The 24,804-nt window shown below is 37.3% G+C and overlaps 1 protein-coding gene across 6 annotated transcripts in view; it reads left to right on the top strand.

Moving 5' to 3' along the window:
• Positions 1-22,038, top strand: part of Pclo (piccolo presynaptic cytomatrix protein) — a 321,060-nt gene extending 299,022 nt beyond the window's left edge. For all 6 annotated transcript variants that reach the window (XM_060373892.1, XM_060373895.1, XM_060373894.1 and 3 more), the window contains 3 exons: positions 14,297-14,431; positions 14,824-14,969; positions 17,591-22,038. In XM_060373892.1, coding sequence (XP_060229875.1) covers positions 14,297-14,431; positions 14,824-14,969; positions 17,591-17,731 — 422 coding nt within the window. In that variant the 3' untranslated portion in view covers positions 17,732-22,038. The remainder of the gene's footprint in view (positions 1-14,296; positions 14,432-14,823; positions 14,970-17,590) is intronic.
• Positions 22,039-24,804: the final 2,766 nt, after the last annotated feature.

The raw sequence follows: 24,804 nt of genomic DNA, 5'->3' as shown, positions 1-24,804 counted from the left end.
GGATTAAGCATTTTAGTCAGGGCCCTCTCTCTTAATCAGTTTCTTTAGATGTACAGATTTTAGTAGGTTTATCCTATATTATATGTCTATATGAGTGAGTGTATTCCGTGTGTGTCTTTCTGCTTCTGGGTTAGCTCACTCAGGATGATCCTTTCTAGTTCCCACCATTTACCTGCAAATTTCATGATTTCCTTATTTTTCATTGCTGAGTAATAGAGAATCAAGCCTATTGGAAGCTGAGCAGTTTAAATCCATTGAGAGGCTTAGGGTACTAAAAGGACTCTGTCTTTATGTTTCATGCCTGTGTTGAGTGAGGCAGAGGCATGCTTATTTTGACGGCTAAGTGCTTTAATCAGTGGGTAGGTAGCTCAAAGTTAGTTCAGCTGCTGCTACAACTGAATGAACAGGAACAATTTTCCATAATGTACTTCATGGCAAATGTCTTTTTTCAATTTTTTGAAAAAAATTTTCAATTGTCCGGTAGATTGAGTTCATTTCCTTTTAATTAATAGTTAAGTGGCTGAACTAAAAGTTAGATCCATTTGCTCAATTTAGTTGATGAAGTGGACATGAGCTGTTGGCTTAAGGGTATTTTGGAGATCTGAATGTGAATGTGTTTTCCCTGTGACTTTGGGGGCATGGATTGGCAGTCTCTGAGTGATATTTTTATATTTTGTTATCTTTACTAAAGTATTTACATACATTTCAAGAAAATAATTGTGTTTAAGATTAAAATCATTGAATAAACTACAATGGATTACTTAAAAATCTGGTTTTAAAATTTACATATGTATTGGCTGGTGAGTGATTAATTTCTCATTTAGCAAGAACATTATCTAGAATCCAATCTAAGCTGAATTATGACCATGACATAAATAATAGCATTGAGGCATGGTAGCAGAAATACACAATATTGTTACATGAAGAAGGGCAACTGCATAATTTTTAAGAATAGTTCTTTAAATGGGCATGATGTCACACATCTCTAATCTCGGGACTTGAAAGGTAGAGGCAGAGGGATCAAAAACTCAAGACCAAGGGGCTGGGGAGATGGCTTAGAAGTTACGAGTTTAAGGTACCTAGTGAGTTTGTAGCAGGCTTGCCTACTGCACAATATGTCTCAAAACAACCCAACAAAGAATAAGTATTTGCTAATGTAAAGACAATTTTTATTTTTTAATGTGGAATATGTAAATTTATTATGTGGAAAACATTTTACATATTAGTTTGTGGGTGTTACTACCAAATAGAGGTGAGGACTCACTATTGGCCTGTAAACTCTTTCTCTTTTAAGCCGGAAGGCGTGTCAGTGGGACCTCAGTTGCCTGGCAGTGATGCGGCCCTGCATTTGAACCTCACTGCCACCAGAAAGAAAAACAAAAGTCAGACCCTGTCCTCCTGTAGTTTGTATCAGGTTCGGTTGCTTTGTTTTTCAGTTGCATTTCTAGTAGACTGTGCATTCAGTAACTGTTAAATCCTCACAGGGTCCACCGCTTAAGTGTTCTTAAAGTCTTCCCCTTTCTTTTTCTGTTCACCCAACTTAGGTTTTCACATCTCACCCAAATCCTTGCTAGTCTTCTAATGGTTCCTTTTGTTTCCATCTGAGGTGTCTGAAGGGTACTACCAGGAAAACTGCCTCTTATGACCTCTTCACTTGAGAGGTCAAGGCAAGAAGACCATAACTTTAAGGTCACCTTTTGCTACATAGTGCTTTGAAGGCTAACCTGGGCTACGTGAGATGGGCTTAAAGGAAAATCTATCAAATCACTGCCTTTCCTTTCAAAAGTACTATGCATTATTTGCATATTTATTGGTATTTGATTATTTAAACATAACACATCCTTTGTGCTGCTTAAGCATTTTGTTGCCTTGACAAATACCTGGTAGAATTAACTTAAAAATAAGAAAGATGTGACTGGACTCCTGGCTTCAGTCTGCAGGGAACAGGAGCCACTGTTTCTGGACACAGCTGGCTATGTTTGAGTAACTCAATGTGGTTTAATTTAACACATAAGAAATATTAGAGAGCAGCTAATAACCTATTCAAGGGGAAACCAAGGACGAAGAAGATCATTATCCCTCCTGTTCTCACTGGTGCTCTGTCTCCTCTGTCTCCCATGCTTGTGAGGCAGTGAAATCTGTGACTCACGCTGGTCAATGATGCCCGGGAGCAATTATGGGCACAGTTTCTGGCCTGAGAATTTAGGTCGGTATGATACCTGCAGAGGTCTCTTTCCCTTCCAGCGTAGCAATCAGCAAAAGCAAAGGTAAGGAGATTTGTGACTATAAAGATTGAGAACTCCACGAGTCCTAATGGTGAAACAAGCAGAACAATGTGAAAGGGTACAAGCTCAGGGAAATACAAGTGGCCTGAAGGAGCCATCATGGTTCAAAAAGACTATCTCAAACAGAGTTGGGAGAACATCCTCAGGAAAGAAATTCCTAAGTCATCCAACTTCCCTAATGCTAAATGATGTCACATTATGTCCCAACAGGCATCAACTGACATATTCAAAGAGCTGGTTGAAAGAATATAATGACAGAAAAAAAGAAGAGATGATCAGGGGAACTATACAGGGCAACCTCCATCCCCCAGTAATAAAACACAAAGAGAAGCTGTTCTCAGAGCCCACGGTGAACTGCAGTGTTGGGGAGGAACCCCAGAGAAGAGCCAGAGCTTTTTCTAGAAAGGCATAGCCACTGGAAACTATACCCCACAGGCAGGATTGGGGGAGTACAGGAAATAAATACCCAAGCCTCCCCCCAACAGTCAGATCTTCTGTTGGGAGCAATCATGAATGCCCCATTAGAAGCTTTTAGCTGTTTCCTTGGCACACATGGGTTATGACTGCCTAGCCGGAGCCCAGCGTGTTGGCATAGCTGCAGAGCTCTACACACAGAAGGCTGAGGCAAGATGGTTGTGATTCGAGGCTAGCCTGGGTTCATAGGGCGATCCTGTCTCAAGTAAGAAAGAAAAGGAAAGGTAGGCAAAGAAGTATAAGCCAGAGGGAAAAAGGGAAGGTGAGGTGAGGGAGAGAAAATAACCAAGTGGGAAGCCAAGGAACAGGAGAAAAAGAAGAAGAAGAAGAAGAAGAAGAAGAAGAAGAAGAAGAAGAAGAAGAAGAAGAAGAAGAAGAAGAAGGAAGAAGAAGAAGAAGAAGAAGAAGAAGAAGAAGAAGAAGAAGAAGAAGAAGAAGAAGAAGAAGAAGAAGAAGAAGAAGAAGAAGAAGAAGAAGAAGAAGAAGAAGAAGAAGAAGAAGAAGAAGAAAACTGGGCTGCAACTATAGTTTGCTCTTTTATCTAAAATGGCAGTTAAGGAAATGATAAAAAATTATAGCTGCGGAAAAAAAAAAAAAAAAAGACAGTGCCTTCTAGAACAGCACCAGCCAATAATCATGTATGTTGCGTCAAACCAAAACTGTAAAGCCGTGAAGTTAAAACTGCAAGGACGACCAGCATGACCACAGTTTAAAAGCCGTACAATTGTTCCTCCCCGGATCAGAGATAGAAATTACAACAGCCCTGGGGACTGGTGCATTTGGCTCCCCCTGCAGGTTCACTCGGGGATTAACTGGTTGCCAGTCCCCACTGGGAGGAGCCGGACGCTCGGTGCTCTTTGACAGCTTTATTCTTAGAGCCGAGGCATTTTCCTCACAGGAGTTCTTAGTTCTGCTGAATTATACAATTGTCTGGTTTAATTCTCCAAACACAGCACATAATCCTCTGCATTACAAGAATATTAATTTTACCCACCATTCCCAGGGCAAGTAGCTGCCGGTTTTTCAGCGGAAAGTCAGTCCCACTGAGTGAGAGGCCATCCAGGGACTGCCTAGGTCAGCAAGCAGGCATTGACCTACTTACTGGCCTTCTCTCTTCCCTGGAAAAGGACTTCTGGTAACATGCCTATCGTGTAAACTTCTTTTTTAACATTTTAATTTATTATACATTTTTGTTCAAATATAATTACATCACTTTAGCCTTTTTTTTTTTTTTTTCTTTCATTCCTCCAGACCATTCTAAGCCCCTGAGTCTACCTTTGTTGTTTGGGTGTATGCAGCTTCAGGACTGACCGCTTCAGGGGGCTCCCTTCTCTCAACAGCCACTGTCTCCTGTAGTTCTTTGTTCAGAGGTATAATCCTTGGAGAGTCTCCCCTCTCCAGATCAGCATGACTACAGAAACTGTAACTGTTCAGATCTGGGTAGACTATTGTCCTGTGACAGACGTTTCCTAGGAAGATGTGACACACGTGTCTACTTACCCCAGAAGGAAGTCAACAACTGACCAGAGTATGGATACCACCAACTTGGTGAACCAATCCTTCCAGGAATATGGGTGAGAGGCTTCAGCAGTAGCAATAGAAACGACTCAAATACAGCTGCATCACCAAAGCTCAAGGAGCATGAGTGATAGCTCACAAGAGCCGGAAGAGACTGCACATGCTGCAGATAGCTCAAAACTCCAAGTGTCCTTTCTAGGTAACTAGCAGGTCTGTACCTCTTCCGGAGAGCCCATCTGGTCTTTATTCCGTCTATGCAGTTCAGCCGGCCCCTGCTTCTTCCAGGCTGCTGCTCTGGTCTCTGATTCTTCCCGGGCTTGGATGAGAGTCTTCTTTTACTCGGCTTGACTGAGAGTGACTCGGCAGTCTATTATTTATATACTCCTGGGGAGGGAGGTGACTAGTGATCCTGGTCAGTTTCAGAGACTCCCTAAGCTATTTCAAGTTGTTTACTTCCTATCTCAAGAATGAAGACTGTCTCCTTAGGACATTCTGCTGTTTTACATCCTTGTAAACATACTGATCTACTTTTTTTTTTATATCTTATATGTTAACAAGTCTTCCTCAAAGATGGAAGGCTTTAACTTTGGGGGACACTACTACGCGGCAATTGTTTCACAGAAGACTTCCTGTTTAGTGGCACTCGTGAATCTTTCCACCGCCTTTTCCATGATATTTCATGATCCATAGAGGCCTAAACTATGAAACAAATGTATTCATTGGGACATGGGTATCCATGAGCTCCCAATGACCTGTTTCATCATTGTGTCTCATAATTTTCTACATTCACTAGATTTAGAATAACAAAGTGGCAGTAATAAATTCTCTTGTAAGGTCCATGAACTTACTAGCCCCGGGAAAATTTGCTAGAACTGAAGAACCAGGCCCACAGTTTCTCTTCTATTGAAGAGACCTTGAGTCCAGTTAGATGGCTGTTGGTGACCACCAACATGTACATACTACTTGGTACTTATTACACCCTCATGGATAGCTTGCCATGCACGTTGGTCATGGCTGTGGTTCATAGGCTTCCCAGCGAGTAGATCTAGTAATTGATGCCCTCCCTTGGCAGCTTGCATACTGTTTCCTAATACCATGAAAGTTAAACTATGCAGAAGGGAGGCTTTCAGGTTACATACAGCCCAAAGAATCGGAGACTATGTTTTAAACGTGGGGGTCTTCAGAAACGGGCTCTTTCCTTAACTTTTGAGAGGCAATACAGGACAACAGCCACTTGAACTACCCTGACCAACCCTTGTATAGGAGATTTCTCATGCCTGGTGCTGGAGTTCATGATTCTTGTGGGAAACACTGTCAATCCCAATGATGTAGCTTCCCTTAATGTGTGTGTGTATGTGTATATATGTGCGTAGATGGACAGATAGATAGAGGATAGATAAATGTATATTCATAAACATATATATTGTGCATAATTTTATGTATATATAATAGAATAAAATTCATTGGAGCTTTATCAAACAACCTTAGTATTTGTCTTGCTTCCCCTCTCCTTCTCTTTCTGCACTGACCTTCCTTTCCTTGGAACTCTCCTCCTCATTGTTACATATTTTGGTTCATATCAGCTGTATCCTGTAATTTCCTGCTCAGCTCCCCCACTCACCAGATTTCTTTCACGAATAGGCACTGTTTTCTTCAGGCTTTGGGGAATTATTAAAAAATTTTAAACATTTCAAAAGCTATTTCCACTTAGGTTCTCAATTTCCCTTCTTGTGAAAATTATCTGGTATTTGTTGTTTCATACAAGACAATAGCTGAATTCCAATTAAAAATTTTTATGAAGAGGTCTTGGCTATTTCTAGTCACAATAAAATGAATGCTAAGAAGCATTTGTCAAAGAGCTTCTTAAAAACCACTAAAAGCATGAGAGGAAATCAATCAGAAAAGCCTATTTTTTCCTCCCTAAATTATGTTCTTTGGGGATTTATCTCAGAAATAAAGAAGTCTTAGCACAGGATGCAGAAAGAATGTGCAGGCTTGCCCTACTTTCCCAAAACTCTTAAATCTGAGCAGGATAGAATAATACTTCTTATTGAATGATGTGTCTATCGTCTTGATTCTGGGCTATTACAAATAAAAATCCTTCTAACAGCTTACACAACTATTCTCCTATAGGAAAAAAAATTAGTGAAAATATGACAAAATATCACCTTTCTCAGTCCTTACTCAGTCTCAAAGGAAAAAAAAAAGAGTCTTAGAGTCCACCTCATAGCTTGAATAGTAGCGGCTCTGATGCACACACCCATGAAAAGAAAAGAAGACTAAAACATTGGCTAATCTTCAGTAGGCTTGGAAAGAATTCCAAAATACCTCTCATTCATGGCCTCAACACAGTTTAAAGGAAAAAACAAACAAACAGATTTTGAATAGACTGGCTAAATAACTTTCCTTTGATCAAGGTGGAAATGGTAATTACTTTCTAAAGCCTCCAGTAGGAACTAGAGAGAATAGACAAACAATCTAATATACTCTAGGTGCTTCCTCTGTGGTCTAAAAAGATAATGATCAATAGTCGTTACACTGTCAAGGCTGTGCACTCATGAACAAACAATGTGCAGTGCACACAGCACCAGTGTCACTTAGACAGTATGCAGTGCCATTACAGCTCAAAGGTGTAATTTATGAAAATAAATGAATACTTGCAAGGAAAATGGGTACATATTTATCCCATTCTCTAGTCCTAGTATTTCCAAGGAAACATCTTCCCAAGTCTTGAGCTCCCAGTTCACAGGTATGTGCACACACTAGTCTCCCTAAATCCCAAATTCCTTATCCAACACATGATTATAGAAGAATATAAACAGGACAAGAGTAGCTATCACATAAGCTATTGTCACAAATTAATAAGTACATAGAGGCTAAATTATTGATAATATATAGTGATCGACTTTCTGACTTGTGCGATTTAGTCAGCCTAACATTTACACTGTCCATTTTTTAAACAAAGCTATCAACATTTACTACAGATATTAGGGCATTATTACAAATAATAGGGCAGAAATTTACACGTGTTATTAATGATGTCATAGATATTCATCATTAATAACATGTTTTTATGTGGTTACATTGGAAAGTAAACCGTAAAAGAATAAATTCTTTGATATATAAGTATTAAGATGCTTTTGTTTTTGAAGTGAAATTCAGTTGTAGCACTCTAAGAAATTTGTTGTGTCACATCTAGTAGCAGATCACAAATTCTATTTGATGAACCATCTGATTCAGACATCAGTGGCATGATCATTGGTCAATAGGTAAAGCCCCTTTAAAAACAGATATTTATTTATTGTTTGACTATATATGTAGAGGGCATGTGACTACCATGATGAATCTGTAGTATCAGAGAACAACTTTTTTGGGGGGCAGGGAGGTTGGTTTTTTTTTTAGTTTTTCAAGACAGAGTCTCTCTGTGTAGCCTTGGCTGTTTTGGACTCACCTTGTAGACCATGCTGATCTCAAAGTCACAGAGATCTGCCCACTTCTGCCTCCCTGAGTGCTGAGATTATGGGCATAAGCCACCTCGCCCAGCTCAGAGGACAACTTTCAAGTCTATTTTCTTTTCTTTCACCATGTGGATCACTGGGATCAAACTCAGGTCCTCAGGAGCAGCAGAGAGCTTTTCCCAGTTGAGCCATCACACCAGCTCCAGTGCTCCAATAAACTCTCACCCAAGAAACCTTAATAAATTTCAAGGATAATAGGCAATGAATGTAATAAATAAGTGTGTATATATTATATATATGTTGTAAGAATCACTATTAACATATAAGCATATATATAAGGTGAATATATGCAAATTTTATTTCAAAATAATTATTTTGCTCATTTTTTGTGGTGTTTATTAGCAGGACATGCTGGATCCAACAGTCATCTCTTGGTTAGAAAGATAGAAAGGGAGGTAGACAGCAGAGACGGCTCCATATTGCTATTTTCACTGTTTAAGTAAACTGACTTATCAACCACATCAATCCTTACCATGGTATTATTAGGAATAGAATTAAATAAGTTAATTTCATTCTGCTTCCCTTTTTAAACAAACAAAACTAACTAGGACAATCCTCCAGAAACATTTCACTTCTTTTATTTTGTCACACATCTACATAACACATATCTAAGAATTAGGCTTGAAAACACAATAGTTGCTTTAATATAGCCTCCAGAAAACTGTAGAGCAAGGCCATGAAATTCAATACACATAAGATTGCCACACTTATTTTAAAATCTAGTAGCTGCTGGAAGATATGGTGCAAAGGGAAGGTAGCTGCTAATTATAGATAATTGTTGAGTTCCACAGCCCGAAGGACTTTGAACTTGGTAACAAAAAGAAGATGCTATTGCAATTTTGTCCTGGCAAGTAAAATTATTACAACCTCCAGGGTAGCATTAGCACACCTGGGTGGAAATAATAATAGAGGAAGGTGGGTGACCAGAATGAATTAGTAGGCTTCTTCCTCTCTGACACATTCTTTTCTACAAGAAAAAAATAAAAATAAATCTGCCCCTTTTCTATTGATCCCCTTAGGTTTTTGTTTTGCTTTGTCTTTTTCTTTTTGCTGTCAAATCCTGAAGGACAATGACAGGCAATGAAACACCCTGGTTGGCAAACACAGGGCCTCTACAGGTCTGCACCAGGTCCCCTGTGTGTCTCTTATGGCTGTTAGCTCTGTGTTTCTGTGGGCTCCTAACCTGCAGAGCGGGTGTGTCTGACTCCTTGGCCTGTTCTCTAGACTCTTTTCCTCCTGCCTGGTTGCCTCGTCCAGCCTGGATACGAGGGCTTTGCCTTGTCTTACGCTATCTTGTTTCATCCTGTTTCTTCTGATATCCTTTCATTCTAATACTCATTTTGAAGTGAATATTCCCACAAATAAGTCAAGGTTGTGACAGACTTAACCACAAAAAGGCAAGGTGTTTGTGAGGAACAGAACCCTGCTTAAGCCATTTCACAACAGGACAAGTATCTTAAAATACACAAAATATACAAACCACCATTCTCTATGAAATGGTGATTATGCTTACTGTATTTTCTCTTCCATGTGAGGTAATAATTGTTTGATAATTTTGTAGTTTATACTTCCCTAAAATATAAGTTAGATGTTTCAGCATCTATATTAATGTGGACATGTAGATATGACAAAAACACATTTTTAAAATAGGTGTGTAACTTTTTTGAGGGAAGAGGTGAGAAGATCACTGCATATTTTAATGAAAAAAAAACACATCAGAGGGTGCTAAAAAAAAAAAGCTGTCGAAATAGGGATAATTTGACAATCATACTACTTGAAACATGTTATCTAGCTAAAGAGATAATAGGACCCAGTTTTGAGAAAGTAAAATTAAATTATTCATTCTCTTCATAAAATATTAATTTAAATGAAAATAATATATCAATTTAAATAAAAGGAATGAATTAATTTCAATAAATGTTTTATATATTAGTTAATTTTTAAATTTTCACAGGTTAAGAAACTAAATTAAATGTTAATTAAGAAATTAAATTAAATGTATCATTTTAATATTGTATTTCAATTTTATTTTGTTTTGTTTTGATTTTCGAGACAGGGTTGCTTTGTGTAGCCTTGGCTGTCCTATCATTTTGTAGAACAGGCTGGCCTCAAACTCACAGAGATCAGGTATGCGCCACTGAGCTTGGCTATATTTCAATTTTCAATTCTAGTGTTGCTTTTAAAGCATGAAGAGGTCTGTTCTCTATCCATCCTTCATCAATTATATGATGCCTGTGTTTTAGCCTCTGGATTGCTTCCCTCCCACCCTCCCTCCCTGCTTCCCCTCTTTGACTTGTTCTTTTCTTTTCTTCTCCTTGCTTTATTCTCTTCAGTGGTCTTTTAAACTATTAAATATTCATAGTCTTATTCCATAATGACTGTGATTCTTTTAGACAGTAATGCAGTCTTTCACAGGACTTTTTCTTTCCCTGTCCATTCTTTGATCATGTTTTTCTGTGAAGTACAATTAAATGAACTCTATCAACACATAAGCCCATTAACATTTCCAGAACACTGTCTTTGTGCTCTGCTGCTGTGAGGAGTAGCAGAGCTACACTTACAAAAGAGAGGATTTAACTGCTTACAATTTCCGAGATTCAGTCCATCATACTCACAGCAGGAGCATGGCAGACGTAGGGTTGGAGAAAGAGCTGAAAGTTTCCCAGCCAGCTCCACAGGCAACAGGAAGAAACACACACACTGGCTTGAGTGCTTGAAATTTCAGAGCCATCCCCAGTGACACACTTCCTCCAACAAGCCCACACCCTTCCCCAACAAGGCCACACCTCCTAATAGTGCCTCTCCCTGGTGACCAAGCATTCAAATTTATTAGCCTGTGGGGGCCATTCTTATTCAAACCACCACAGATACTTTATGTAGTATTACCTTAATATTTTTCTACCTGTAATATTCATTAATGTTAATTTTTTCCCAAATGTTAATACATTCCCAAATGTTAACACATTCCCAAATGTTAATACTTGCACTATGAGATTTTAGGTACAGCTTTTATTTTTTCAATTTCACTTCATTTATTATTTGGTATTTTATTTTGAAACATGGGCTTTATATCTGTTTTGCCTCTACTTTTCCTCTTTCTTTAGTATCTGATAGGGTCTCATATATGCCAGGCTGACTTGAACTCACTGTGTAGCTGAGGCTGGCTTTGAACTCTTGAATTTCCTGTCTACACCTCTGAAATGCAAGAATTATAGGCATGTGCCACAATGCCAGATTTATTTTTTTCTTTCTATGAGTTCTAGGTTTGAGCTACATTGCTGAATAAATTTCTTTCTTTTTCTGAGTAACATTATTGTTATTTGTTTGATAAACTGACATGTTAAAACTATACATATGTGTAGGCTACCAAATGGTAATTCAATTCATGTGTACATTAGGCGGCATTCAAATCAGGTTAATCAAGCCACGTGCCTCAAATATTTATCATTTCATTGCATAAAAGTATTCAATTTTTCTTCCAAGCTTTAGAATATTATCCTTTTAATACAATCAAAGAAGTATGGCTTTCAAGACATCAAGACACAAACATTGGTTGAAATTTATTTTCTACTGCCATTTATCCATTATTCCAAAATGTTATCATACATCCTCTATGTATGCGGTGCTCAAGGACTCAAAGCTTTACCCAGATCTGGAGCAGGTGCCCACCCTGTGAGGACAGCAGACACATAGATTTCTTTTCATCTTCACACAAGTCTGCTTCAGAAGAAAAGTCACTCAAAAACTGCTTTAAGATGACTTCAGTAAACATGTCCTTTTCTCTCTTTGGTTAGAAATATTAAAGAGTAAGTTCTAAACGTCTCTGAATAGAGTGAAACTTATCAAAAGCTTCACAAGTATCACACAGTTAAGGATGTGAGGTTAAACTGCGAAGACGGAAGCCGACAGTGTAATGACATGGAAACTTTAATTAGCAAGTTTTTCATCTGCCTTTCTCCCAAGTGAGAAGGTAGGAGGCAACAGATCATTGGCTATTGGAGTTTGGACCTAGAAAAGGAGTCTATGACCTAAAAAAGTACATTTCCAAGGAAGGAAATGCTTCAGTATCTTTAATGCTATCACTTCTATCTACTTCTATTGGCTCCAAATACTGAGTGAGCCCTCTTTGACCCTTCTCTTTCCAAGGGAGGTAACAGAGTAGGGACATGGGAAAAACAGAGAACCGTTGGACATACCTATGATGCAGTGACATTATAGTCATGTATGAAAATGTCACAATAAGCCCAATATTTATTTTGTAGAGTTAATATATACTGGTAATCATTAAAAAAAAAAAGAAAGGAATTCCCATCCCTCCACCTCAGGAATGACTTGATAAATGGAAGGCGCTTGTCAGTCTTTCTATACCTTTTAGGCACAGAGACAGTCTTTTGATAATCAGTTTATTTACATATTTAGATTTGGTTTCAGGTCCTTCTTTGAGACTCAGTCAGTGTTCAATCTAGCAAAAACAGGAATGTCTTTATACTTGGAAATATATTGTAAGCTTTGTGAATTCCTTGGACATGATACTATAGTTTCAGCTGTGGATTGCCATGGCTGTTTTATCTGAAGGCTGAGATTCAAAGGAACCCATGCTGATGAACTAAGGCTGCCAATTCAAAGGTTTAGCATAGCTTTCCAGGCCTGGGTGTGTGCTCATTGCTCATCTACTCTAGTTTGGGTTCTGGGAGGCTCTAGTTTTGGCCAACTCTTTCTTTCCTTTGCAGGTTTTATGTATGACATGGTCAGGGACCCTGCTGAGTTAGATCTTGCTGGTATCTGTCTCTCTATTCCTAAACAACTGGTCTTAGTGTAGCATCAAGATTTCTAACAATAATTGCCCAAAAAGGATGGCAAAATACACCTCCTTTCTCCAGCCCCATCTTTGTAAAAATGATTGAACTTTGCACACTTATGTAAAAATAATATATCATAGTAGATTTAATGTAGAAGTTATGAGATTACATTTGTTGTCAAGACAAGTAGTTTGAAAACATGAAAAGTACATAAAACAATACTCCATGTTTACTTATAAATATGCTGTTCTCATTTATGCTAGATGAATGATTATTTACAATACCTAAGTTTAATATTTTTTTTAAATTAGACTTTTAAAACTCTAATGTTGATAGATATAATCTGTATAAACAAGTCCCTCCTGAATTTTTAAAGTACAAATATATGTCCTGAAAACAAATGTTTGAGAAAGCATTGGTGGCAGCTGTGTTTATAGATTTGCTCTGAATGTGGCTGTTAAGGTGGCTCCAGCGAACAGTACTTTGAAGTCCTTCGGGTCTGGATATCTCACATGATATTCCTTTCTGCGAACATGATGTTCCTTCTCTCCAGAAGAATTTTTTTTCCTTGCATCTCTGCTAGTCCTCATCCTACTCCAAGCTCTTTTCCAGGAAGAGTTCCTGTCACGTTCTCTTTGAAACCATGTTACTATACTTCTGAATTTTCTTCCTTGTCATTTGTTTATCCATCAAAAAAATAATAATAATTAAACTATCTCTTCCCAAGGGGTGAAAAATCCTGTGATCCTGGATGAATGACTATTTGAAACATCTGAGGTTGTATTGTATTTTTAAGCATAGCTGTCGGCGATGTATTCTCAAACATTTGCTTTCAGGCAATATTTGTACTGTTAAAAAATCAGGGGGTCTTGGGAATGTGCATTATAACTATAGGCATTAGAGCTGTAAGATTCTAATTTAAAAATAAGCATGCATTCATGCTTCAGGATTTATGCATACTATATTCATTTTGTTAGCAGGCCACTCAGACCAAAGTTGAATAATGAAAAAAATTATGAGTTAGTGAATGAGTCCATGAATTAATATTGAAATGGATGGAATTACAACGGATTTGATGAGGCATGGAAGATTCCTTCAATAATAAAAGATAAAATTCTGGAAGAAACTACAACAAATCTACTTTGCATCACTTATTCTTTTGCTTTATGCAGTTTCATCATTACACATCACTACTGTCTATATTTTATAGAGGAAGCAGGAAATCAAAACTATATACAGTAAGGTTTGGTTATGCTAACCTGTATTCTTGAGCAAGCCTGGTGAGACACAAGTGTTAGCAAACAACATGCTACCTGTTAAAGGGCTCTTTATTACCTATATGTTGTGTTAAAATTTTGTAGCCTCCATGTTTGCCTTTTTTCCTACAAGGTCATCAGTTATCTCTTCAAACCTAAGACTCTAACACCGTGAAACACATGTACTTATGATTTCTTTCACCTCCCTGGTTGCTAGTCTACCATCACATATAGCATGCCTTCTTACAAATGTCTGAATGATGTGATCCCCGTGAGGCTATCTACTTCTTAAGGGTTTGGACTGTGCACTATATCCCTAACATACAATTACGTGTTTAACACTTGATAAAAATATCCAGTAAGTGGGCATTTGAAATAGTGACTCGCTAAATATTTATTAAGTAACATTAATTATTTCTCAACTTGTTTTTGTTAAACTCTTCTAGCTAAAACTCAAGTAATGGGAGAAATCAAGCTAGCATTGAAAAAGGAAATGAAAACGGATGGTGAACAACTGATAGTTGAAATTCTCCAGTGCAGAAATATTACCTACAAATTCAAGTCTCCGGATCATTTACCAGGTATCTCTTTTCATGATGATGATCAATGAAAGATACCTACTAGCTTACTAGGACCATGTCTTAAAGATTAAGATAAATTTTAGCTGAAATTTTCCCTGTGCATGAAGCACATTAGAAAAGGATATTTTAACGTTCACTTTAAGAATAAAATTGTTTTTCTAGACTTGAGCTAGATTTTTCAGCGTATAAATTAGGATGTTACAACAGTTAATTTAAGTAAAACTCACTTAAATTTATAAGAAAAGGGTATACTTATCATCATTTCATGTTTTCTGCAACAAATTGTATGCAATTTACTTTGCTTGTGTAGAATATAGTGAGAACATTAGCATTTAACAGAAATCGCTGTGATTGACGGATGGATACTTGATGGATTTATATCTTATTTTCAGATTTATATGTGAAGATATATGTGATAAACATCTCTACTCAAAAAAAGGTTATCAAAAAGAAAACAAGGGTATGCAGACATGATAGAGAGCCTTCCTTCAATGAAACTTTTAGATTCAGCCTAAGTCCTGCTGGTCATTCTCTTCAGGTAACTCTATTATATATTACTGATTTAGTTTTTTTCACTCATATTGTTATATTTTTATCCACTCAATTATTCTGTGTTTAGATTTGGATCATGTGCGATATGATAGTTAATCTTTAGAAGCATCCCCCGAAGAGCACTTTGAACCCTCTTAACCCATTCATTTTAGCCAGCCACCTACCATTTCTCTGTTTTGCTACATTAGATGGATTTCTCGTGCACCCACAGTCACTCTCATTAATCCTTCTTTGTTATTTACAGCATTTTTGTTAATTCACCTGGTCAGTTTCTCACTGATGTCTTTCCTCCTCAGTTTCATCATACTGCTGCCAGAGTTATCTTTACAAAACACTGTTTGGTTTCCATGAAAGCTTTTATTGCATCATTCAAAACTGAGTTAGTTTCAGTTTCTTGTCACTTCTTTATATTCCAGACAAATCTGAGTCTTTTTAAATTAAACCTTAAGTTATTTGCTCATATTTTTCTCCCCTTTAAATCTTTCTTCTCACGTACCAACCATATTCAATCTTTCACTAAGCACTTAGGTATAATTCATAACACCTTATTCACAAATTATTTTACTTATTACTATACTAAGAAAAGTTTCTTGAATACAATAATTTACATATTTACCTGCCACCATTTCTCTTTTGCAAGGCCTAATATTCATTAGCTTTTTCCTTGCAGTCTAGCAGAATGATTTTCACATATCATTCCTTCAGTAGGAGGAAGTGGTGGGGTGGAAGAAACTTGATAGAGGGGAATGGATGGAAATATATGACCCCATTTCACGATACCAGTGCTCAATGCCTTGCAGTGGAGATAAACATATATTCCAAAGTTAAGTTCAGGGATTGTAGGGGTAACTCAGTGGTTAACAGTATTTACTGTTCTTCCAGAGGACCCAAGTTCACCACCCAAGAGCTATGTCAGCTGCCTCTCAACCTCTATCTTCAGCTTCAGGGGCTCTGAAATTCTCCTCTGGACTCTGCCAGGAGCACATATAAATGAATTAAATTTAAAATATACATGTATATGTTTTATATACATATATTTGAAAAACAAAGTTAAGTTGCATTGACAGAATTAGCTAGTACAAAGGTAGAAAGGAAGGAATAAATAATTAAAGACAAAAGTCTAAAGCCTATGAAAACAAAGGTATCATTCAGAGATTAAGAAGGAGAGCAATGAGCAAGAAACATCATGAGTTTTTCTGAAATTAACTTGATATGAGGATAAGGACTCAAGTGCATTTAAAAAATATGTAAAATCCGCAGACTCAAAACTTGTCATCAATTTAAGCCTATATAATTAGAATGAGTTTTACCCTCTATATCCTATATTTGCCTATCCTTTAGAGTGTGTGATTTGAGGATATAATACAATTTAGGCAAGATCCAGCTATACCACTCCTAGACATATATCCAAAAGAAGCTCAAGTATTCAACAAGGACATTTGCTCAACCATGTTTGTAGCAGCTTTATTCGTAATAACCAGAAACTGGGAACAACCCAGATGTCCATCAACGGAAGAATGAATACAGAAATTGTGGCACTTTTACACAATGGAATACTACTCAGCAATTAAAAATGAGGAAATCATGAAATTTGCAGGCAAATGGTGGGATCTAGAAAAGATCATCCTGAGTGAGGTATCCCAGGAGCAGAAAGACACACATGGTATATACTCACTTATATAAACCTATAAAATAGGATAAACATACTAAAATATATGCACCTAAAAAAGATAAACAAGAAAGAGGACCCGAGGTAAGATGACCAATTCTCACTTAGAAAAACAAATGGGACAGACATGGGAAGTAGGAGAAAACAAGTAACAGGACAGGAGTGTACCACAGATGGCCTCTGAAAGACTCTACTTAGCAGTGTATCAAAGCAGATGCAGACTCATAACCAAACCTTCAGCAGAGTGCAGGGAATCATATGATAAAAGGGGGAGGTAATATGACCAGGAGAGGACAGGAGCTCCAAAAGGACAAAATATATCAGGGCACTGGGATCCTCTATGAGACTGTTTCTCCAACCAAGGACCATGTATGGATATAACCTAGAACCCCTGCTTGGATGTAGCCCATGGTAGCTCAGTATCCAAGTGGTTACCTTAGTAAGGGGAACAGGGACTATTTCTGACATGAACTCAATGACTGGCTCCTTTAACCTCCCCACCCCTCCGGGGGAGGAACAACCTTGCAAGGTCACAGAGGAGGACATGGCAGTCAGTCCTGAAGGTACCTGATAGGCTAGGGCCAGATGGAAGGGGAGGAGGACCTCCCCTAGCAGTGAACTTGGAAAGGGGCAGGGAGGAGATGAGGGAGGGAGGGTGGGGTTGGGAAGGAATGAGGGAGGTGGCTACAGCTGGGATACAAAGTAAATAACCTGTGATTAATATTAAAAAAATAAAAATTAATATAAAAAATTTAGGGAAGAATAATAGAAATGTTGATCTGGAATAAATCGTATCAATAGATATTTCAAGAATATCTCTGCCCTTTCAAGTACACATATCCTCCTCTACCTTGTTTTTTATGATAAAAACTACTTGAAAATGGAAAATGTACATATATGTGTATGTATCCATGTATGACTCTGACTATGTTTTCTAGATTTTGCTTTTCTCCAATGGAGGGAAGTTTATGAAGAAGACTTTGATCGGAGAAGCTTGTATCTGGCTTGACAAAGTGGATCTGAGAAAAAGAATAGTCAATTGGCACAAACTTTTGGTCAGTCCTACTCAAACACACTGAAGATGTGTCTACTCAGAGTGAGGACACAGAGCTACATAGCCTCAGATCCAGACTGTAGTTGAACACTACTGTGCTGATCTGTTTCCAGGGGCAAACTTGAGGAAGAAAACAACATGCACACAGAATGCGCTGTTGTGGAATACAAAACGACTTAAGGAGTTCACGTGTTGAAAGCAAACAGATAAAACGAGCCCTGAGACACTGCATTGCTCACAGCTGGAAGGAGAAACTGTGAAAGTAGATTTGATTTTTAAGGTAAATGTCTTAGATAAGACTGATCTGGAACTGAAGAAAAAGGCACAAAAATTATGATGGTGTTCAAAGGTAGTGTGAAAGCAATTGCTTATACACACAGAAACCTTGTTAGAAAAACTGATGTAATGAATCTTGGTTTTCAAAAGTTCAAACCTCCTTGTCTAATATTCTTTATAAAACTTCTTGTTTTGAAATTCTGACGTAAGATTCAACTATGGGTTGTCTACAGGACGAGAAGGTGACTGTGTTTATGGGGAAATTAAGCAAGAGTTATGGACTATGGATTTTAGATTACACTGTGCATGTTTTCCCTGTGTCTACACTAGAAAGCTATACAGCCATAGGTCTGAATTCTATGCGGCATAAGCACATCTGTTTTGGTGTAATTTAACGTAGTGAAGAGTGAAGATAATAGTAGGTTAAAATGAAATTGTATTTATCTAGAAATAAAACAAAAACTAGTGACTGGACATAAAGAAGAATGTTGACCCACAAAATATGTACCTTGGTTGAAAACATTACAATCTCCAGTTTTCCATAAAGTCAAGTCATTCTCAATTGTACACACCAAGGCATCTAGATTAATCCGTGTGCCCTAAGAAGAGGGCTGCTTGTTTTCTAAGCATCTCCCATTACCTGTGTCATTGTACATATTTCATGACATCAACATCATGCTCTTTCTCCTTTCTTGTTAGTGATGATTTCATAATTAGGATTCCCATCGATGTTGGAAAAGAATGTAAAAAGTCAGTGTTTGAAATTAAAATATATTTGACATATTTTAATAATATAGAACCAAACAACCAATGTGTGAATCATTAAAATGTAGTGTTCTTTTCCCCATCAACCACCAACGTCAAAAAAAAAAAAAAAAAGTAACACGGAAGTGTGAAAAATGCACTCATCTAGGATTAAAATCTTGGCTTCTGGTCCTGATTTTGCTACTGACCTTGTACATATCACTTTGAAAATGTCATTTAAATTCACTTTCCCCGTAAATAATGGTGGATTCCTATCCTTCTTCACAGAATGCCAGGAAGCTTAAATAAAGAGATATATGAAATAGAAAGCACATTTGCAAATACAGCTTTAAACACAGAGATAATTATTATGTAGCTTTTTAATTCTCAAATTTTATATGTGAGAAACAACTTCCAACCAATGGTAAGCATCAGCATGGGATAAAAAGAGGGTAAACTGTTCCAAAACTCATTTATTTAAATATAAATATCCATTTAACCTGAAAAGATTGAATATTAAATAAAATTATCTGTTTTGCCAAATTTACTGAAGTACGTAGTTCTTATTCCATTCCCACATTCTGCCCAAAATAATCTAAATTGCTTTGCAGAGTTTTTGAACCTAAAGATTGTTTCTTTTCTTAAGATGAAGTTTTAGTAGGATTACAGAAAACCTTGGAAATATTGGTTGGATATTGAATTTTCTCATATTTAGAGAAAAACCCTACACTTGAAATCAATGGAAAACTCTAGAAATAAAAATTTATAGTCCATAACAAGTTGTGTATCTTACACTCATTAAAAACAAAAAAATCCAAATTTACTTTTCATTGTCCTAATATATCGTCACTCCCTTTCTCTATTTTTTTCATCCCTTCTACCCTGACAATGCAATACCATTTACAACTGCTAGTCTTCTAAAGTGAACAACGGGAGATGTGAATTTTCAAAGATAAAATACTGCTAACATTTTATTTTTAGAGATGGCTAGGTCTGCTGGTGGTTGCTATAGCTATTTCCAGTGGACACTTGCACTTGAGGCAGCCTATAATCAGTCACAACTGGGGAAGAAAAGAGTCAAAGAGTATCATCCGACAACAAAAAGCTCTGCCATTTGCTCTTCACAGTAAGCTGTGATTCATCTCTGATCCATCTACAGCACTGGTACTCCAAGGGTTTTGTGAAAGGTTGTTTAGCCAGGTAATTTACTCCATTCTAGTTGCAACTTACACAAACAGAGGGACCACCAGAGCAAGATCGTCTTGAGTAGCTATTAAGCTTGAAAGATTGGAAGCCTTCCTTGCAATGAAGCCCCTCCACTGTAAGAAACTAGGGATGGGGCTAGATTGTCAGACCAAGGAAGAGAGTCAGTGACAGAGCTTATTCTCACGCACCAGCATTCCCCTTGAGAAAGAAAAACGATCCTGCCAGTGTGCCAAGTTTGCAGCTGAGGAAGCTCCTAGGTTGTAACTGGAATTGCTCTATGCAACACCAATTCTTATACGAATGCACTTCTGAGGGACGTTGATTGCCCTTCTCACAACAAAAAATATTTCTTTTTTAATTGCGAATAGGGCTCTTAGTGTTTTTTACTTTTTTGTAAATAGCATGACACATGATTTCCCATTTTTTATTTTATGTTACGTTACAGAATTAGCTTTTTTATCTTAATAGTACCAGAGTTTACAATCTCTAATCACTAGATTATTAATCTTGCAGCATTTACACCTTGAGAAACATTTCGTTTTTCCTACTGATCCACTGAGTCATCAGAGATGGAAGTTGTTTGTTGGTTTAAAATTTAGTACTAAGAAATCTTTCAACAGAGAAGAAAAAGCACAGAGTGAATTTTTATAGTAGTTGGGAATTATAGAATCCTTATTATGAATAATGATAACACTAGTAGCAAGAAGTTGGTGTTTTACTTATCTGATTTTACTTAATATTAAGAAAAGTTTGGTGACTCTGAACTTGTTTGATTACCATTTCTGTTTCAAAAGAACAATACTAAACATTAAGGGGTAGTAATTGCCCTTGATCCTTAATATGGTCCATATTTTAATAATTCATGATAGTTAGATATACACTCTCTACATATCTATGAGGTTGATTTAGGGAATCACACACACTAGTTGTATCCTGAGAATATTATAGCTGGTAACCAGCTGATACTGATTCTCATTATAGAATGGTTGTTATGACGTTGGTGGTAGCCATAGTAACAATAGTGCTGACAGTGAGGTGAAGTAAAATAAATTATTTGTTACTATAGTGTGCCCAGTTTATTAGAAGTTATTTGATCAATGCTTCATTTCATTAAAATACCATAAAGATGTTTATAGTATTTTTTTACTTTATTATTTAAATCATAACTAACAATATTTTTAAAAAGTTATTTTAATTGCTATAATGTCAAATAGTCCAAAATTAACCAACTAGAGCTACATGTGTTTATAACTGTATGTATGACAGAAATGACTTTCCCTCCTTTTGAGTTTGAAATGAAAGCGAAAGCTCGACAAATAATCATGAGCTTTTCCCTTAAGAATTATTTGCCTTTAGTGTAACACAAGAATGAATGAGTGAGTGAAACCTATATTCTTACTGAATATGACATATTGATGTTTTCTGTATGTCTCGTGTGGCTATTGGTAAAGACACACATAAAATAAAAAGCATTTAACCAAGTTCTTTATCTGGTAGGTAGATTGCGATCATTTTCTGAATCCGTTATGCTGTATATAACTAGACATTTGATAACATAGAAACTGTAGAGTTGGCCTTATCCCTTGGAAGTCAGCATGTGACTGTGATTATCATTTGACCGTGTCTGTGTATTTGTTTAGTGATGTGCTCAGGTGCTCCCACTACTGATTAATGTGTGTGCTAATATCTTAACAACACATCTGTTGAAAAAGGGTGTTTCTTGTCTAAAAAAAATGTTTAAAACCCAATAAAATTTATTTCCAACCAAACATGAAGGTCTTGGAGACGTGCCTCGTTTCTGACGATATGTTGCATGCTTTCTTGGAGATTTGCTAATCTTTTTATTATTTTTTTGTTTACCAAATATTCTGAAAAAATTTAATGAACAAATGCAAATTCTTGGGCTATTGATTATATGGACAGATCTGAAAAATAAATGAGAATTGTGTAGAAACAGAATGCTTGTAAATCTGTCTTGAGTTTTATTCTATGTAAAAACACGTCTTGGTTTTGTGACTGTACACAGGTGTATCTTGAAAACCTATGTAAACTGTGCTGTTTAAAGGCTGTTGTATCAACCTTACTAATAAATATTGAAAATATCAACTTTGGCATCTTGTGTTTATCAACAAGTTGTTCAACTCGGGCAAGAGTGTATTTATACACTATCAAGCAAAGCTTAAAACTACTGCCTTACAAGAACAAAAGGAATAAAATGGTGAGTATAAATACTAGCTTTTGTGAAAAGAAGGTTAAGACAAAGGATTCTTGCTGTCATCTGTTATTTTCTTGATGAAATAGGTATGAAGTCACCCACTCAGAAAGCAGTGAAAGCTAAAAGGGTTAACTGTTGAAAGAAAGAAAAAAGACAAAATAGTTCTCAAGCAGAGTGGAAGAATAAATAAACTAAAAGATAAGGAAGCTGGAACGTTCCCCAGCCTGAACATAGAGTTTACATGTATAAGGAGAGAAAGGACTTGATAAATTCTAATTAGGACAGACCTCATCATATACAATAGACAACAATTGTGCATGAATGTGACATGCAGAATGAGATAATTTTAGATTGTTTAATGAGAGATGTTAAAAGAGCAAGCAAAGAAAAACAAAGGACAATGAAGTGGGAGGTGTAAGTGTATTGCCAAATTAAACAAGGGAATAGAATCTCTGCGTAAGAGACAGTCCCTGTCCCCATTACTGTGGAGGCCACTTGGACACTGAACTGCCATAGGCTACCTCTGTGCAGGGATTCCAGGCCATCTCCATGAGTGGTCCTTGGCAGGAGTATCAGTTTCAGAAAAGACCTCTGTGCCCAGACTTTTAGGATCTGTCGCTGTCCTTGTGGTGCTCCTGTCCTCTCCAGGTCTTACTATTTCCCACTTCTTTCATAAGATTCCCTGCACTCTGCCCAAAGTTTGGCTATGAGTCTCAGCATCTGCCTCGATACCCTGCAGGGTAGAGCCTTTTAAAGGCCCTCTGTGATAGGCTCCTATCCTGTTCCCTGTTTTCTCCCTCCTCCGATGTCCAACCTCTTTGTCTTTCTGAATGGGGATTGAGCATCTTAGCCAGAGTCTTCCTTCCTGATTAGTTTCCTTAGGTGTACAGATTTTAGTAGGTTTATCCTATATTATATGTCTAGTATCCACTTATGAGTGAGTATATATCCTGTGTGTCTTTCTGCTTCTGGGATACCTCACTCAGGATGACCTTTTCCAGTTCCCATCATTTACTTGCAAATTTCATGATTTCCTTGTTTTTTATCACTGAGTAATATTCCATTGTGAGATGTACCACAATTTCTGTATCCATTCCTCAACTGAGGGACATCTGGCTCTTTGACCTCCCACCCTCGAGGGAGGAACAGTCTTGCTAGGCCACAGAGGAGGACTTTGCAGCCAGTCCTGAAGAGACGTGATAAGCTAAGGTCAGATAGAAGGGGAGGAGGACCTCTCCTATCAGTGGACTTAGAGAGGGGCAGGGAGGAGATGAAGGAGGAAGGGTGGGATTGGGAGGGAATGAGAGAGGAAGCTACAGATACAAAGTAAATAAAGTATAAAATACAAAGTAAATAAACTGTAATTAATATAAAAAATAAAAATTTAATAATAATAAAAAATAATCTCTGCGTAAGTCTGCAAATCTGCAGGCATGCCTTCAGCAAGCCCAGCTTAGACAATGAGACAATAAGAATTATAGCTGAGGGAATATTAACAAGGTGCAGCAAAAGCTGTAGGTTTCTACTCTAAAGTCTCAAGAAAACTTTGTAATGGTGGATAGATGGAAAGACAGGTCCATGAGAGTTTAGAATCCAATTGCATAAACTGCCAAAAACTCTGGTCTGGTGGAATAATTTTATTACTGTAAAATAAAGAAAGTACTTCAGCAGGGGCTATATTTAGCTTTCTTTCGTTTATCAATAAAAGTTGTTGCAGATAAAATATGTGCAGATATATTTAAAAATCTCAATGCTTTGTATTTTTAAAAGCCAAAAAATTCTCAGTTTTTCAGTGTCCTCAGAACTGCATCTGGACAAAAACCAACCAACCAACCAACCAACCAACCAACAACAACAACAACAACAAAAAGATAGCCAAACTTATGGCAGTAACTGATCATTAGCAAACTGACCAATTTCCTTTCATTTTTTGTGTAATATTTTTCATTGAGCTCTCCAGAAGACCAGGGTAATCAGATGAATATGTGTTTTCTGTTGAGGAAGTGTCTATGGTGGGGACAGACTTTATTCTGTTGAGCTGGGGAATTTGATTCTTTGCTCTAACAGAAAAAAAAAATGAAGAAACTCTTAAGGTCAATGGATAGGAGTCTTTGAAAGGTTCAAGAACACCGTAAAAGGGCCTTGTGCTATCTCTTGTGAACATTTAAAACAAAGCCCCACACTATTGGATGACTCCCTCATAGTACTATAAGGAAGAATAAATTGTAGCTGTCTGAATACAGCTACCTTCAGGCGGACCCTTTCGGCTCTCACTTGGACTTTCTCATCAGCCTCTTTCTGGTATTGCTGTCTTGCAGCTCTCAAAGCCACCACACCACAGCCATCTGGCAGTAGTACAGAAAGCACACCTGGCCCTCTCATGCTCAGTTTAAAGCTATTCAGTAATATGTGATGCCAAAACTACAGCAGGAGGTGGAACACGAAGTTTGACTTCAGCTTTCTCCTCTCTCATTGTCTTGTTGGAAACCAGGCTTTCTCTTCTCTCTTGCACTATCATGAGAGCCAAAGTTATACTTTAAGCTTTAATTACTATGCCTAGGTGATCCATGAAACAAAAATATCTTTGCTCTTTAAGCCCCTTGCCCAAGACAGATACTTCCTGGAATGCTGGAGGCTATTGTTTATGGGAGATAACA

The sequence above is a fragment of the Meriones unguiculatus genome, chromosome 21 (assembly GCF_030254825.1).
Source record: "Meriones unguiculatus strain TT.TT164.6M chromosome 21, Bangor_MerUng_6.1, whole genome shotgun sequence".
NCBI classification, from domain to species: domain Eukaryota; kingdom Metazoa; phylum Chordata; class Mammalia; order Rodentia; family Muridae; genus Meriones; species Meriones unguiculatus.
The sequence above is the reverse complement of the archived record's forward strand: the minus strand, read 5'-3'. Positions and strand labels throughout refer to the sequence as shown.